This window comes from Malaclemys terrapin, chromosome 5 (assembly GCF_027887155.1).
Source record: "Malaclemys terrapin pileata isolate rMalTer1 chromosome 5, rMalTer1.hap1, whole genome shotgun sequence".
Taxonomy (NCBI): Eukaryota; Metazoa; Chordata; order Testudines; family Emydidae; genus Malaclemys; species Malaclemys terrapin.
This window is the reverse complement of record NC_071509.1, coordinates 82,872,442-82,886,415: the sequence shown is the minus strand read 5'-3', so window position 1 is coordinate 82,886,415 and position 13,974 is coordinate 82,872,442. Positions and strand designations below refer to the sequence as shown.

Genomic DNA, 13,974 nt, shown 5'->3' with positions numbered 1-13,974 from the left:
ATCCCCTGGTAACAAGTTCCACAGGCTGACTGTGTGTTGTGTGAAGAAATACTTCCCTTTGTTTTAAACCTGCTTCCTATTAATTTCATTGGGTGACCCCTGGTTCTTGTGTTGTGTGTAGGAGTAAATAACACTTACTCACTTTCTCCACACCATTCACGATTTTATAGACCTCTATCATATCTTCCCTTAGTCGTCTCTTTTCCAAGCTCAACAGTCCCCGTCTTTTTAATCTCTCCTCAGCTGGAAGCTGTTCCATACCCGTAATCATTTCTGTTGCCCTTCTCTGTATCTTTTCCAATTAATTTATCTTTTTTTGAGATGGGGTGACCAGAACTGCATGCAGTATTCAAGGTGTGCATGTACCTTGGATTTATATAATGGCATTATCATATTTACTGTCTAATTATCTATCCCTTTCCTGATGGGTCTTAACATTGTTAGCTTTTTGAGTGCTGCTGCACAATGAGCAGATCTTTTTAAAGAATTATCCACAATGACTTCAAGATCTCTTTCTTGAGTGGTAACAACTAATTTAGATCCCACCATTTTATATGTACAGTTGGGGTTATGTTTTCCAATGTGCATTACTCTGAATTACTCTGCTACTTTGAAATCTGCATTTATTAACATTGAATTTCATCTGCAATTTTGTTGCCCAGTCACCCAGCTTTGTGAGAACCCCTTGTAACTTTTTGCAGTCAGCTGTGGACTTAGCTAGCTCCAGAAATTTTGTATTGTCTGTAAACTCTGCCACCTCACTGTTTATCCTTTTCCCCATCTCATTTATGAATATGTTGAACTGGACAGCACTATTCCTAGCAGGGATCCTTGGGGGAACCCCACTATTTACTACTTGTCATTCTGAAAACTGACCATTTATTCCTAGGCTTTGTTTCCTGTCTTTACAGTTACTGGTCCCTGAAAGAACCTTCCCTTTTAGCTCATCACTGCATCGGGGAGGTGACGAGGAGCATGCAGAGAGTGAAAGGGGAGAGACAGGAATAGAGCAAGCGAAGCCTTTCCCCTGACTGAAGTCCCAGTGAAAACCAGGGGTCGGGGCTCTCTACACGGGGAAGCAGAGTGATGACTGGCTGAGTGGGAGGACAACCGGTGCCTGGCCACAGTTGACTTTGCCTTGCAGACTGTCAGAAAAGGGAGAGGGGGGCTAGAGAAGGCGGGAGGAGATTCCCGGAGGAGGGAGGGAGGGAAGATGCAGGCAGTGAGCTGGGGAGGTGCCGGGGACCATGGCTGTCTCCTCCGCCCTCCTAACGAATGCCCCCGGCTCGCTGCCTGGGTCCGAGCCAAGCCGCTCGGGGCCGCACATCAGCACGAGCTGGCAGGCAACTTCTCTGCGCGCAGGCGGGGCTTTCCCGGACCCTGCGGCGCCCGAGCGACCCAGCCGCTGCAGCTGCCGTCCCGCGGGGACAAGCCGGAGCGAGGGCGGGCGAGGAGCGGAGCGTGACTCGGGGCTGCGGTGGGAGCCAGTGCGATAGCCTCGCCCCCGCTACCCACCCGGCAGCTCCCAGTGCGGCCGCAGACGGGTCCCGTGTCCCCGGAGGTTGCAGCCCCCCAGGCGGGAGGAGCGGCTCCGTGCAGCGCTGGGGCGAGCGGGGACAGAGGGGGAAAGAGCAAAGCAGCCTCTGCCTGGGGTTGAGTCTGGTCCCGGCCTTGCTGGGTCCCACAAAACGGGCTCACGGAGGCAGCTCCCCTCGGGCCATGTTTGACAGCTTCCAGCCCTGGCTTATTGGTTGACGGGCACTTGGTTTGTAGGGTGCTCTTTGTTCTCCGAGATATTGATTTATTAGACCTCTGATCACCTCCCGGAGAAGCCCGGTGTTGAAGACAGGTGAGTCACAGACCCGAATAGGTAAGGTAGAAATAATAATCTCTCTCGGGCACGCCCTGGGACATCTCTTTAGTTACCTGACGTTTTTTCCTGCGGTGCCCATCGTGGTCAGATCCAACTGGTTCAGGACTTTGCGTGTTTGTATCTGATGAATGTAACCGTATTAAGTATATTAGCAGTTATCCTCCATATAACTTTAGCGTAGTTGCTCTAGTTCAGTGGTTCCCAAACTGGGGTTCATGAACCCCTGGGGGTTCACAAAATGTTACAGGATGTTCTCGGGAAAAAATTCCCTAATGGCAGACAGAGCTGTCCCTAGGGACCGCGGACAGCAGGGGGCCAGCAGCCTGGAGCCCCTGGACTTCCAAGAGCTAAGCAGATCAAAGCAAGCATATCTATCACACTGAGGAGATTTAAACTTCAAGACTCATAAGAAATGGAAAGGGAGGTGGATATTTTTTGCTGTTTTTAAAATAAAATAGGCAGGTAGTATTGTTTTTAAAATTATTATGAAGAACAAGTTTAAGCTTTGTTGTACGGTGCGTTGTTTGCCTGGACTGCTCAAGACCTGAATGCATATGTAGGAGGAACTCTTTGAGTTGGCTTCTTAAATACCTTCATGCTGTTTCAAATCTGATACTCCTTGATGAAACATAGGAGCCTTGTCTTATAACAGGCTTATTCAAAGTGATACAAGCTACGGAAGTGAGATCTTGGAAGAATGTTGTCGTTTTCATAATGTAATAAAAATAATGTAATTATAAATAATAATTAATAATAGTGTGTAATAAGCATATCATAAAAACAAATTTTATATTTCCAAGATCACTGCTTTTATAATTTATACTCAGGTAAAGGAGAAAATCCCTGGAAATATTCATTTTTAGGAGGAGGTTCGTGAGACTTGACATTTTAGTGAAAGGGGTTCACAAGTTGTTAAAGTTTGGGAACCACTGCTCTAGTTGAATAGTAACAATTTACACTATCCCGTTTAGGACCTGCTCCTGTGTCTGTGAAATCAATGTCAAAATGTCCATTGACCTCAGTGCTTCAGGGTGCATAGAACTGTTAACATTTATTTTTAAACTTTAGCTTAATAATAGTTTCCTGTACCATATTTAGTTTGCAGAACTTGGCACATTTCAGTTTTATTGTAATAGTTATTAATTGATATGAGCACTTGTGGGGCCCTGAAGACACAGCTGTACAACAGCTTGAAAATTGCAAAGTTAGTTCATACCAAGTTTACAGCATAGACATTACTGTGTTTCTTCTTGCAAATATTAGATTGATGCTAGTTGTTTCTGAATTTCTACCTGACCATGCTTTTAGAGTGGCATGGATGAAAGTGACTTCTTTCCAAAGCAATGATGATGCGTAGGGGTAAGATAACATTGTTACTTTGACAGGGAAAAACCATTTAAAAAAGCCATGAATATTGTCAAGATCTTAAATTTAATTACTAGCCAGAAATATGAAAGTGAGGGTGCTTGCAAAAAATGAACACAAATGAGAATGGGATTTTCCCTGGCATTTCACACAGTAACACAGTGAAAAGAAGAAGACTGGGAAAAGTGCCCAGCATAATGCATGTTAAAGAAAAGCTTGATTATTTCAAATATCTGAGAAGTTACTCAAGAATTCTTTCCCCTCCATGCAATTTGCTCCGCAGTGCATCCAAGTGAAGTTTCACTTTAGGCTACTGTCCAAAGAAGTGCTGGTGCCTGTGGAGCATGGTGTGTGTAGCTGAGTCAGCTAGAAATTACACCTAGTGGCTAGCCATTTCCTCACTTTTTGTCCAGAATTTTCTATCTGTAAATAACTGCCCATATTTGCCACGTTACTCAGTGTTTCCTTTTGAATTTCCTGAGCCATTTAAGAGGCAAAGTGTGGTCTTTCTGCATTTTATAAACTGGGTACATTTGGGGCTCATGAAATGGAGGGTCTGATTGTAATCCAGCTATTTAATTTTATTCCCCACTCCCCATCACTAATATCATTTAGATAAGCCCGTAGTCAGAGCAGAGGGTAGGGAAAGATGGAAGCCCCAATGCTGGCCTGCTCCTTTTCCAGAAGTACAGTACTAGACAACTGGGCTGAGAACAGGGGGAAAGTTAAAGGGGCAAGCGGCTCCTGTGATATCCCCCAGCTTGTTGGCCCTGTGTATTCTTTGCTGTTATGACTTCCATTGCTGTAGCAGGAACATAGCTGAATCTAGAGAAGCGTGAATGGTGTAGTCATAGTTCGTGACTCTCCGCCTATGATTTCCACTCTGTGGCAAAAGTTCTAGGGAGAGGCAGCAATAATAGGAAAAAAGGTGGAATAGGTGAGAGAGTAGTGGGGGGTCTCCTGGAAGAAGACAGTTTCCTAGTGTGGGGCCAGGATGTGGTGTGGTGGGGGAGGGGTTGAAGAAATGTACCCTCCCTCAGTATATAAAATAAATGCACAAACACCGATAATTCTATCCCTTTAAATAACCATAAGACTAGAACGGTTTAGGCAGCCGCTTTCTTAATCCTCTGGTAACCTTTTCTCTGCTCTTGTGGTACTCACAGGGGCTATGGGAAAACATGTGGAGGTAGCCTCTTTCCAAGCACACTATCTTAATTTCTTTTTGGTCTACGGCTGGTATTTTGTTACGTAGCCTGGCTATGGTACATGCTACGGTAGCCACTGCCAAACCTCAGATGGGGGAGAAGGAAAGAAGAATGGGGGGCACAGCCATCTGCACTGGGGGGACTGAGGAAGGCAGAACAAAGGACGCTGTTGACGGCGAAGAAGGTACCAGTGTTCTTTCTACAGACAGGGCCTGCTGCAGTAGGCTGGGCTAGCAGTACATTAGCTGCCTCACAAAGCCATGTCACTCCTGACCCACAAACACTCTCATTTTGCAATGCTGGTCATTTCCTGTAAAAAAGCTGAAAAATGAGAGGCTAAGTGGGGCAGACAATGAACAAGGAAGAGCGGCTGTCAGCGATGCTAACCAGAACATCCACCGGGGAAGAGGCTCTGGCAGCATAAAGTCACCATAGCCTTCTCTCTACTGAGGGTCTGTAGGAACCAGTGCTGAACCCTCCTCTCAGGGATTCATTGTCAATATTTACAAATATTTGTTTGTCATCACTGTCCATATACAATATGGTAATGAAGGCTCTGCACAGACACTAGGAAAAGGCAGTCCCTGTGCCCAAGACTTCACAAGCTGAAAAGTCAAAAGCTAGCTGAAGGTTGAGGGAAAGGATTACAACACATACAATGCTTTTTCTTCTTTTCAAAGAAACACTCTGCAGAAATAGTGACATATCTTAAAAATAATTTTAGTATTCAATAAACTATTTCTACAAGAAATTGCTTGTCCCCAGCTCTCATTGACTTCAGTGGGAGCTGGAGTGCACAGAAAGTGTAAGCACCCTACAGCTCAAACTTTGTACACAAAATGAAATCTGCAGATTTGGGGGGAGGAAGGGGGGAATAACTAGAGTGTGTTTTCTTAAAAAGCAGTTTGTTGGAACCTAGCTATTTATTGAACATAAAAAAGGACTAGGTTAGTAAATATCACATTATTATTAGGTTTATGAATATTTGACTAAAGTATTCACTGATCTGTGAAAGACTGGTGCAGGTAGTAATTAATGTAATGTTTTTCATTCCAAAGTTAAACACAGAAGAAAAAGAAAAAGGAACTGAAAGCCAAACAGAAAATCATTCTAGCACATTTATGTATAATCTGATTTTCTTGACGTAATATTTTAAACACTTGATATATTTTTCATGTTCCAAGGGCTTTACAACAATAACTACTCCTAACATCTTATTGAAGATAGTCAGTAGAGACGATTTTTCAAGTTTGGCTTTTTTAACACTAATAATTCCTGTTATGCTTATTCTACCCCTCTTTTAAATTTTAGGTAAAATCATGTCTAACCAACTCTGGAAAGGGTGGGTCATCTACATGGTCATAACGGCAAATCTTTCTGAAGAAAAAACCACGATGCAGATGTGTCCTTCATGTGATGCCACTCATTTCTGTGACTGTTCTTCAATGAATTTGAGCACCATTCCTTCAGGGCTAACAACTGATATCACGGGGCTAAATCTGTCCTACAACAGCATAAAATATGTCAGAGAAACTGATCTGCTGGTGGGTGTGAATCTGAGAGTGCTGCTGCTGCAATTCAACCAAATTTGGACAATAGATAAGGAATCATTTATATTCCTTGGAAAATTGGAACATTTGGATTTATCAAATAATAAGTTGACTCACTTATCACCCATTTGGTTTAGACATCTTTTTTCCCTACAGCACCTAAACATACAGGGTAATTTATATACAACACTGGGGGAGAATCCCTTGTTTTCTAATCTCAAAAATTTGAGATATCTGCACCTGGGGAATAACAATTCCTTCTCTGCTATACGGAAGCAAGACTTTGATGGAATTACAGTTCTTGAGCAACTTGAGATTGATGGTCAAAGGCTCAGGCAATACGAGTCAGGGAGTTTGATAACAGTTAACAGCATAAATCATATCATCATAAACATAAATGACGTTCAGGTGTTATCAGTGATGGTAGAAGATTTTATACATTCGGTAATATGTTTAGAACTGAGACATATAGCCTTCAATACAGCTAATGAATCTTCATTATTGGAGCCAATGAGTCATTCTGTCATGGAGAAATTTGTGTTAAAAAATGTTTTGTTTACAGATGCAAGCATTGACAAAATGTTAAACATCTTGGTGCATGCTGAGCAATTGTTGGAGCTGGAGCTGGACAATTCTATACTGCAGGGAACGGGACACTGGCATGAACCAATTAAAATAAAGAGAAGAAGCCCCATGGAAGTCGTGACAATACAGAGATTAACTATAGAAAAATTTTATTTGTTTTCAGATCTTAGCAGTTTGAAAAATCTTGTAGGTAACATCACTAAAATCACAGTTGTAAATACTAAGGTCTTCTTGGTGCCTTGCAACATTTCAAAACATTTTTCCTCACTCCTTTATCTTGATCTCAGTGAAAATTTGCTTGCAGATCCAAATTTGGAACATTCATCCTGTGATGGTGCATGGCCCTTGCTGCAAACTTTCAATTTAAGTCAAAATACATTGGGTGATTTACAAATGACAGCACGAAGTCTATCTCATCTAAAACACCTTACTCACCTAGATATTAGCCGAAACAATTTTGGTGAGATTCCAGAATCGTGTCAGTGGCCAGAAAACCTGAAATATTTAAATATCTCAGGCACTCAAATACCCAAATTAACAACGTGCATTCCTCAAACTCTTGAAGTTTTGGATGTTAGTAGTAATAACCTCGATGATTTTAGATTAAAGCTACCATGGCTCAAAGAGCTCTATGTTTCAAAAAACAAATTAAAGACCTTGCCAGATGTTCCATTTATTCCTAACTTAGTAGCCCTGAGAATCAGCAGAAACAAATTAACCAGTTTCTCGAAAGAAGAGTTTGGATCATTTAGGAAAATGGAGACACTGGATGCAGGTGACAATAATTTCATCTGCTCTTGTGAATTTCTTTCCTTCATTCAATATCAGAATGGAATAGCTAATGTCTTGGCTAACTGGCCAGAGAATTACATCTGTGACTCTCCGTCCTCTGTGAGAGGGCAGCAGGTAAAAGCTGCTCGGCTTTCGCTGTTTGAATGTCACAGAACTTTGGCCGTGTCCTTAATTTGCATTCTGGTGGTTTTGGTAATCCTGCTTATTGTGATCCTGGGCTACAAACTTCATGTGATCTGGTACATGAAAATGACCTGGGCTTGGCTTCAAGCAAAAAGGAAACCCAAGAAATCACACAATCATGACTTCTGCTATGATGCTTTTGTTTCCTACAGTGAAAGAGACTCCGAATGGGTTGAAAACTTAATGGTACAGGAACTTGAGAACGCTATCCCCCCATTTAAACTGTGCCTTCATAAACGGGACTTTGTGCCTGGGAAGTGGATCATTGACAACATCATTGACTCCATTGAAAAAAGTCATAAAACTCTGTTTGTGCTGTCAGAGCACTTTGTGCAGAGCGAGTGGTGCAAGTATGAGCTGGAGTTCTCGCACTTCCGTCTCTTTGATGAGCATAATGATGCAGCAATTTTGATCCTTTTGGAGCCTATTCAGGAGGAAACAATTCCCAAAAGATTCTGTAAACTGAGGAAAATAATGAACACAAAGACCTACCTTGAATGGCCTCTTGACGAAGGTCAGCAACAGATATTTTGGTTTAATTTGAAAATAGCATTAAAATACTAGAAAAGGTCTGTCAAGACTGAGCCAGTAATGAGTCCACTATAAGGGCCTGATCCCATTACATTTGCAGGATTAGGCTCCTAAATTTCCCAGAAAGCTGAAAACACTGAAGTTTCTACATGGTGTAATGAAAATAGTTTTTAATCTTTTTATGTTTTGTTTTTGCCATGTATTGTCTCCACATTTCAATTGACAGTAATGAAATTTGTGTTAAGGACATATACGAATTGAGGACAGAAAATTGTTTAGAGATTTGTCCATGTCGTCTCTGCATACGTGTCTATAAAAAGGCTGTAGTGCGAGAATATGCAATATCTGGTGCAATTCTGTATTCGTTATATAAACCATTTAAAACCAAATGTAGTCATCCTATTTATTTATATACTTAAGATTATATTTTTTCTGGCACCCATACCATCTAAGGCCCAGCTCCTCAAAGGTATTAAGGTACCTAACTCCTTTTGAAATCAAGTCTTCTACTCTTCACTCTTCCCTGGTTATGGGGCCTTGCTTTGGATATAGATTTTTTTGGGGCGTGGGGGGGTTGAAAATGGTAGTCTGGTTACTTTTTGTAAAGTAAAATAATGTAAAGAAAATAAATCCAGAGTTATAAAACATGTAACCCAAGGAAACATTTGGCTATTGCTCAAATTTGTTGTTAATTCTTTCAAGGCCTGATCTAGCTCCCATTTAAATCAATTGGAAAACTTCCCATTTTACTTCCGTTGGAATTGGTCTAGACCCAGGATAAAAATGTCAAAAGTCCCTATAGCTATGTTTATACTGCAATCACAGGGTGCAACTGCAGGTCTGTACACATACCCAAGCTAGTTTGAATCTAGCTAGATCGGATCCTGCAATGCTGAAGCCACGGCAGTGTGCACTTCAGTGGAGGTTATGCAAACTTGCCTCAAACTCTGGATAACTATTCACAGGGCTAGCCTATGCTGAAGCACATGCTCTCAAGTTAACTAGATTAAAGCTAGCTCCAGTCTCTCTACCTGAGCTGCAATCATACCTGGGCTTACACATGTGTCAGAGCCTGGATAGACTATGCAATAGAAGCATTCCAAAAGTGACTTAGGAGCCTCAGTCCTATTTTCAAAAGTGATTTAGAAACTTAGGCCCTAACTCCTAACTACCTAATGAAATAAGAGCTGCTCTGAAAAAAAAATCCACTATCTTGCTCCTCCGAGTTCTCCAATTCGTCCTCTTAAAGCTATAGCCTACATCCCACTGCGTCGTAGGCTCCTAAATCACTTCTGAAAATGGGATTCAGGCTCTTAGGTTGCTTAGGTACCCAAACCTCACTCCCACTGTAGTCAAGAAAAGTTCTGTAATTGATTTCAATGACAGGAGGATTGGGCCTATTCTCATAGTTCTTTTTAGTACTGTGGGTCTTTAACACATTCTTTTGGAAGATGTTTCGTTGATTCACTGTTATATAATTATTCAGGTCAGTGTGGGAAGTCCTCTTGCACTTCTCACTAATCCTTTAGCATGCTGTAACTAAATCTGCTTCCCTAACACCTCCCAATTAAGTAACTCTCAGACAGTGCAACATAAAAAGGAAGATTTATTTACACTCGTATTTGCACATGTGAACATAGCCATAAAAACATTATGGAGTCAAAGAATAGTACACACTAAACAGAAATTTACGCTAATGAGCACAATACGTTGAGCTGCTCGTAGTTACGGAACTGCCTGTTGAAATAAGAGCTGCTCTGAAGAATTCCACCGCACTGCACCCAAAACTGGAGTTTTGGATCATTAATTTCACCACTCCTTCTTAAAGGCAAAACTTCCACTCTCTCTGCTCTTCCTATTTGCTGAAGTTTTATGGTTTATTCTTCTTCCATTTCTTATGTTATATATCAAAACCTTAAAGTTGTCCTTAGTTGGCTCCATGTAACTTCAAATTTATCCTGGAATATGATCCATTTAAGTGACGTTCATTATATTTTTCATTTGAAACCTCAATATAAATACTTTTAAAGAATAGGTGATGTTTAGTCTGAATACAGTAGCTGTTATACATACCCTGGAGAAATTACCCTTCCAGGGGCAACTTCACTGACTCATGAACTGCAGAATACACTCTGACATGCACAATCTGTGTTCTAGTCCCTCCTTTTTGGGCTGAGAGTCTGGTACTGCTGAGGCAGTACGTTAGGCAGTCCCTGAGAAGGGAGAATCTCACATAATTTTTGAATAATACCTCTTTTATAGCTAACATATAGAATTATGGTTAGGAATCTTGCCTTCACCCCTCTTTGGTTGGAGAGATGGTTGCTAAGAGGTGGCCCCTTAGAGTATAGTGTGTGTGTGGGGGAAATAAAGGGAAGCGACCTCTCTGGAAAAAAATCCATTCTTCTTTACTGGGGAATTGGTGGGAGGAAGTCACCAGCAGTGGCCTATGTTTGTAGAAGTTCATAAATCTAGAAATTAAATGGGAGAAAGCATTTTACATTGTTGATACCACAGAGTGGCACTTGTTTTAATTCTGGACAACTCACTTATTAAGGGCTGCTCTACTTCACAAAATTAGGTTGGTTTAACTGCATCGCACAGAACTGTGAAAAATTTCCCATCCTGTGCAATGTAATTAAGTTGATCTAAGCCCCGTGTAGACACCACTAGGTTGACGAAAAAAACTAACTACCGCCTCTGGGAGAGGTGGATTTACTTCAGTGATGGAAGAACCCCTTTCTTGTTGCAGTAGGTGTCTGCACCAGAGTGGCACAGCTGTGACACTGTAGCATTTTTAGTGTAACCATAACCTAAAAAATATTTTACTATTAGGGTATGTCTACTCTTAAACTGCTACAGTGGCACAGCTGTCATAGTGTAGACACTACCAACGCCAACGGGAGGGGTTCTCCTGTCACTGTTGGTAATCCACCTCCCTGAGAAGCGGTAGTTAAGTTGACATCTGCTGAGCTAGCACGGTGAACAATGGGGGTAGGTTGGCATAGCTACGTCTTTCACGGGGTGTGGATTTTTCACACTCCCAAGAGATGTAGCTATGCCACTGTATGTTCCCAGTGTAGACCAGCCCTTAGAAGTAAAAGGGCTGCAGTGTCTTCAACTACAGTGGAATATACTTGTAGCAAAGTCAATTTGCCATATCAAAACGTAAGGCCCACCCGTGTGCATGACTGTCACACCCTTCCTACACTATACATTTCCTGTTTGACAGTTTGAGGGTAGGAGAATTACAATGGGAAAAAATACATAATATAATAGACATAAAAATGTTAGTTACTGACAGTAAAGATTGAACAAAGACACACTCCACCAACTCAAAAACTTGAAAAGCATGGAAATAAAAAGTTAAGGGAAGAGTTGCCTGTAGTCCTTACTGCTTTCACATCCCCTACTGTGTCTTTCACTTCCATCTGCAACAGATCCCAGCTTCACTGATCTTGCACCGTAAAGCAAAAGCTTATCGGTGACTTCTGATGCTCTTGTATCAAGAGAGGGGTACATGTGAGGAGATTATTTTGCAGCTTTTATGATGGATTTCAGTGGAGTTTGATTAGTACAAGCAGCTCTTTAAAGAGGGGAGCACCGATACAGCAAAAAACAATGGCGAGAGAGGTGCCTACTAGGACTAGTAGAAAAGACAGGGCTTGTTTATACTTCTCTGCAGAACTACTGGTTGTGAATAGTAGCGTGCTCCAAAGTGCTGCACTGTTACTTCCTGGTGTGGGTGCTGCGGACACGAATTAAAAGGTTCCTAGTTCAAATTAAGTTAGTCTTCTGCAAACAGGGCTACCGTAATGCAAAACAGGAGCCTTTTAGTTTGTGCCAACAGCATCGACTCAGGGGAGTGACAGAATAACATTTTGGTACACACTCCTGTAACCTGAACTGTGGGGCAGTGTAGACATAGCCTCAGATTAATGTTTGCTGCATTTGGGAATAAGTGATCTTGAGTTAGTCTTCACAGCTGTGGCTGGTCCTCCAAATAATCACATTAATGGATGCTGTTAACGCTGGCTGAATAACTGACTATTTGAGTCAGGGGCAGGTCTGAAAAATTAAAGAGAAATCACATTGGGTCAACCCAAAAGGAAACTGTTTCACAATTTTCAGTGAACTGAAATGTTGAAAAAATTTTCATTTTCATTTCAAGGTTTTGTTTTTTTTTTCAACATTTAAAAACAGACTAAATAAGGGGTAGGCAACCTATGGCACACATGCCGAAGGCGGCACGCGAGCTGATTTTCAGTGGCACGCACACTGCCTGGGTCCTGGCCACCAGTCCGGGGGCCTGTGCATTTTAATGTAATTTTAAATGAAGCTTCTTAAACATTTTAAAGACCTTATTTACTTTACATGCAACAATAGTTTAGTTATATATTATAGACTTATAGAAAGAGACCTTCTAAAAACATTAAAATTTATTACTGGCATGCGAAACCTTAAATTAGAGTGACTAAATGAAGACTCGACACACCACTTCCGAAAGGTTGCCGATGCCTGGACTAAATAAAACTCAGGGAAGTTTCAAAATCAAACATCTTTCTGCAATGAAAAAATATAAATATTTTGTTTTGGAAATACACAAATAAAATATTTTGACATTTGCAAATGTTTTTTCTTTTTCGGACCTTAACAATGAGCCAAAATTGACCCAAATTCATGAACTGTTTCAGTCGAGCTGAATCTGCATTTGTTTTCAGCAAAAAAAAAAAAAAAAAAAAAAAAGGTTTTTGCATGTAAAATTTTGCCAAGCTCTAGTGTTGCATTTAAGTTTTATGAGCCAATCCTCAATTTCATCAGCCAATGCTACCTGTCACAGAGTGGCTGGGCCCCTTAAGGGGTGATAGGCCACAGCCCTACCTGGGACAAGCTTAGCTCCTCTCCCCAGATGGGAAGGATGAGTACTAATAAATGAGGTCATGACTAACTGAGGCCAGGCCAACAGATATAAGGGAGAAGCCTGAGGGAGAGTGAGGAACTGGAGTATTACTGTCTCCCACTTGAGCTACGTAGGGCTGGGAGTGTCAGGCAGAACAGAAGCAACTGGCCTGAAGAAGCTGTTGCAGGTCAGCGCTGTAAGGAGCGAGACTGATTCCTGTAGGGAATAAAGGGACTGTTTGGATTATAACCCTGCTTCAGGAAGGAGGGCTAGGGACTCCTGATTCAATGAGAGAGACTGAACTCAGCTCTGAGAAGGAGGGACTCCTGACTCCAGGAGAGAGAACTGTTCAAACTGTAGAACCCTGGGGCCCGCTGGGGAACTGGTATGAAGTACTAATGTCTCTATAGGCTAAAGTGGATCCCCCTCCAGAAGGGAGATATTTTAAAATTACATGGAATTGGTGACATTTTTGAGGAGCCCTGGGAGAAAGGGAAACTGAGGAAGTGTGCTGCAGAACCACCCAGGCCAGGAGAGTGTGCTCAAGAGGTGGCTACCTATTTACACTACCCGTCTTTCAGTAATCTGACTTGAACATCAATCAGTTGGTGCTATTGACATACTTACTAGTGCAGCAAATATAAAAAAAATATTCAGAAATAGCCATTTCTTTTACTAACAGTGTCCTGTCATAAATGCTCCTTTCAAGGAGACCCTTTCCATGCACACTTTGAGAAAATTGGAAATGTTTTAATTTCATACTGTTCAAGTAATGTAGAATTGCTGTAACATCAGAGAGGTCCACCTGAGGCTCTTGTAGAGCAGTGCAACAAGAACACCAGAGATCAGTCTTAATTATATTTTTACAATATTAATTACAGGATATAAATAGTATTTTACATATTGAAATACCCAACATTTTACATTCTGGGTATAATCACATATCCTAGTCTAAGCCCAGCGAATAGTTAATGACTTGGACTATTC

At 41.5% G+C, this 13,974-nt stretch overlaps 1 protein-coding gene across 2 annotated transcripts; it reads left to right on the top strand.

Annotated features, from left to right (window-relative positions):
* Positions 1-1,127: 1,127 nt before the first annotated feature.
* Positions 1,128-8,470, top strand: TLR2 (toll like receptor 2). 2 transcript variants are annotated; one of them, XM_054030116.1, is made up of 2 exons: positions 1,128-1,849; positions 5,758-8,470. In XM_054030116.1, the coding sequence occupies exon 2, from the start codon at positions 5,766-5,768 to the stop codon at positions 8,118-8,120; it is 2,355 nt and encodes a 784-aa protein (XP_053886091.1). In that variant the 5' UTR covers positions 1,128-1,849; positions 5,758-5,765; the 3' UTR covers positions 8,121-8,470. The 2 variants fall into 2 exon arrangements, with proteins under 2 accessions (XP_053886091.1, XP_053886092.1); XM_054030117.1 differs by having other exon boundaries at positions 1,128-1,870.
* The last annotated feature ends 5,504 nt before the right edge of the window (positions 8,471-13,974 follow it).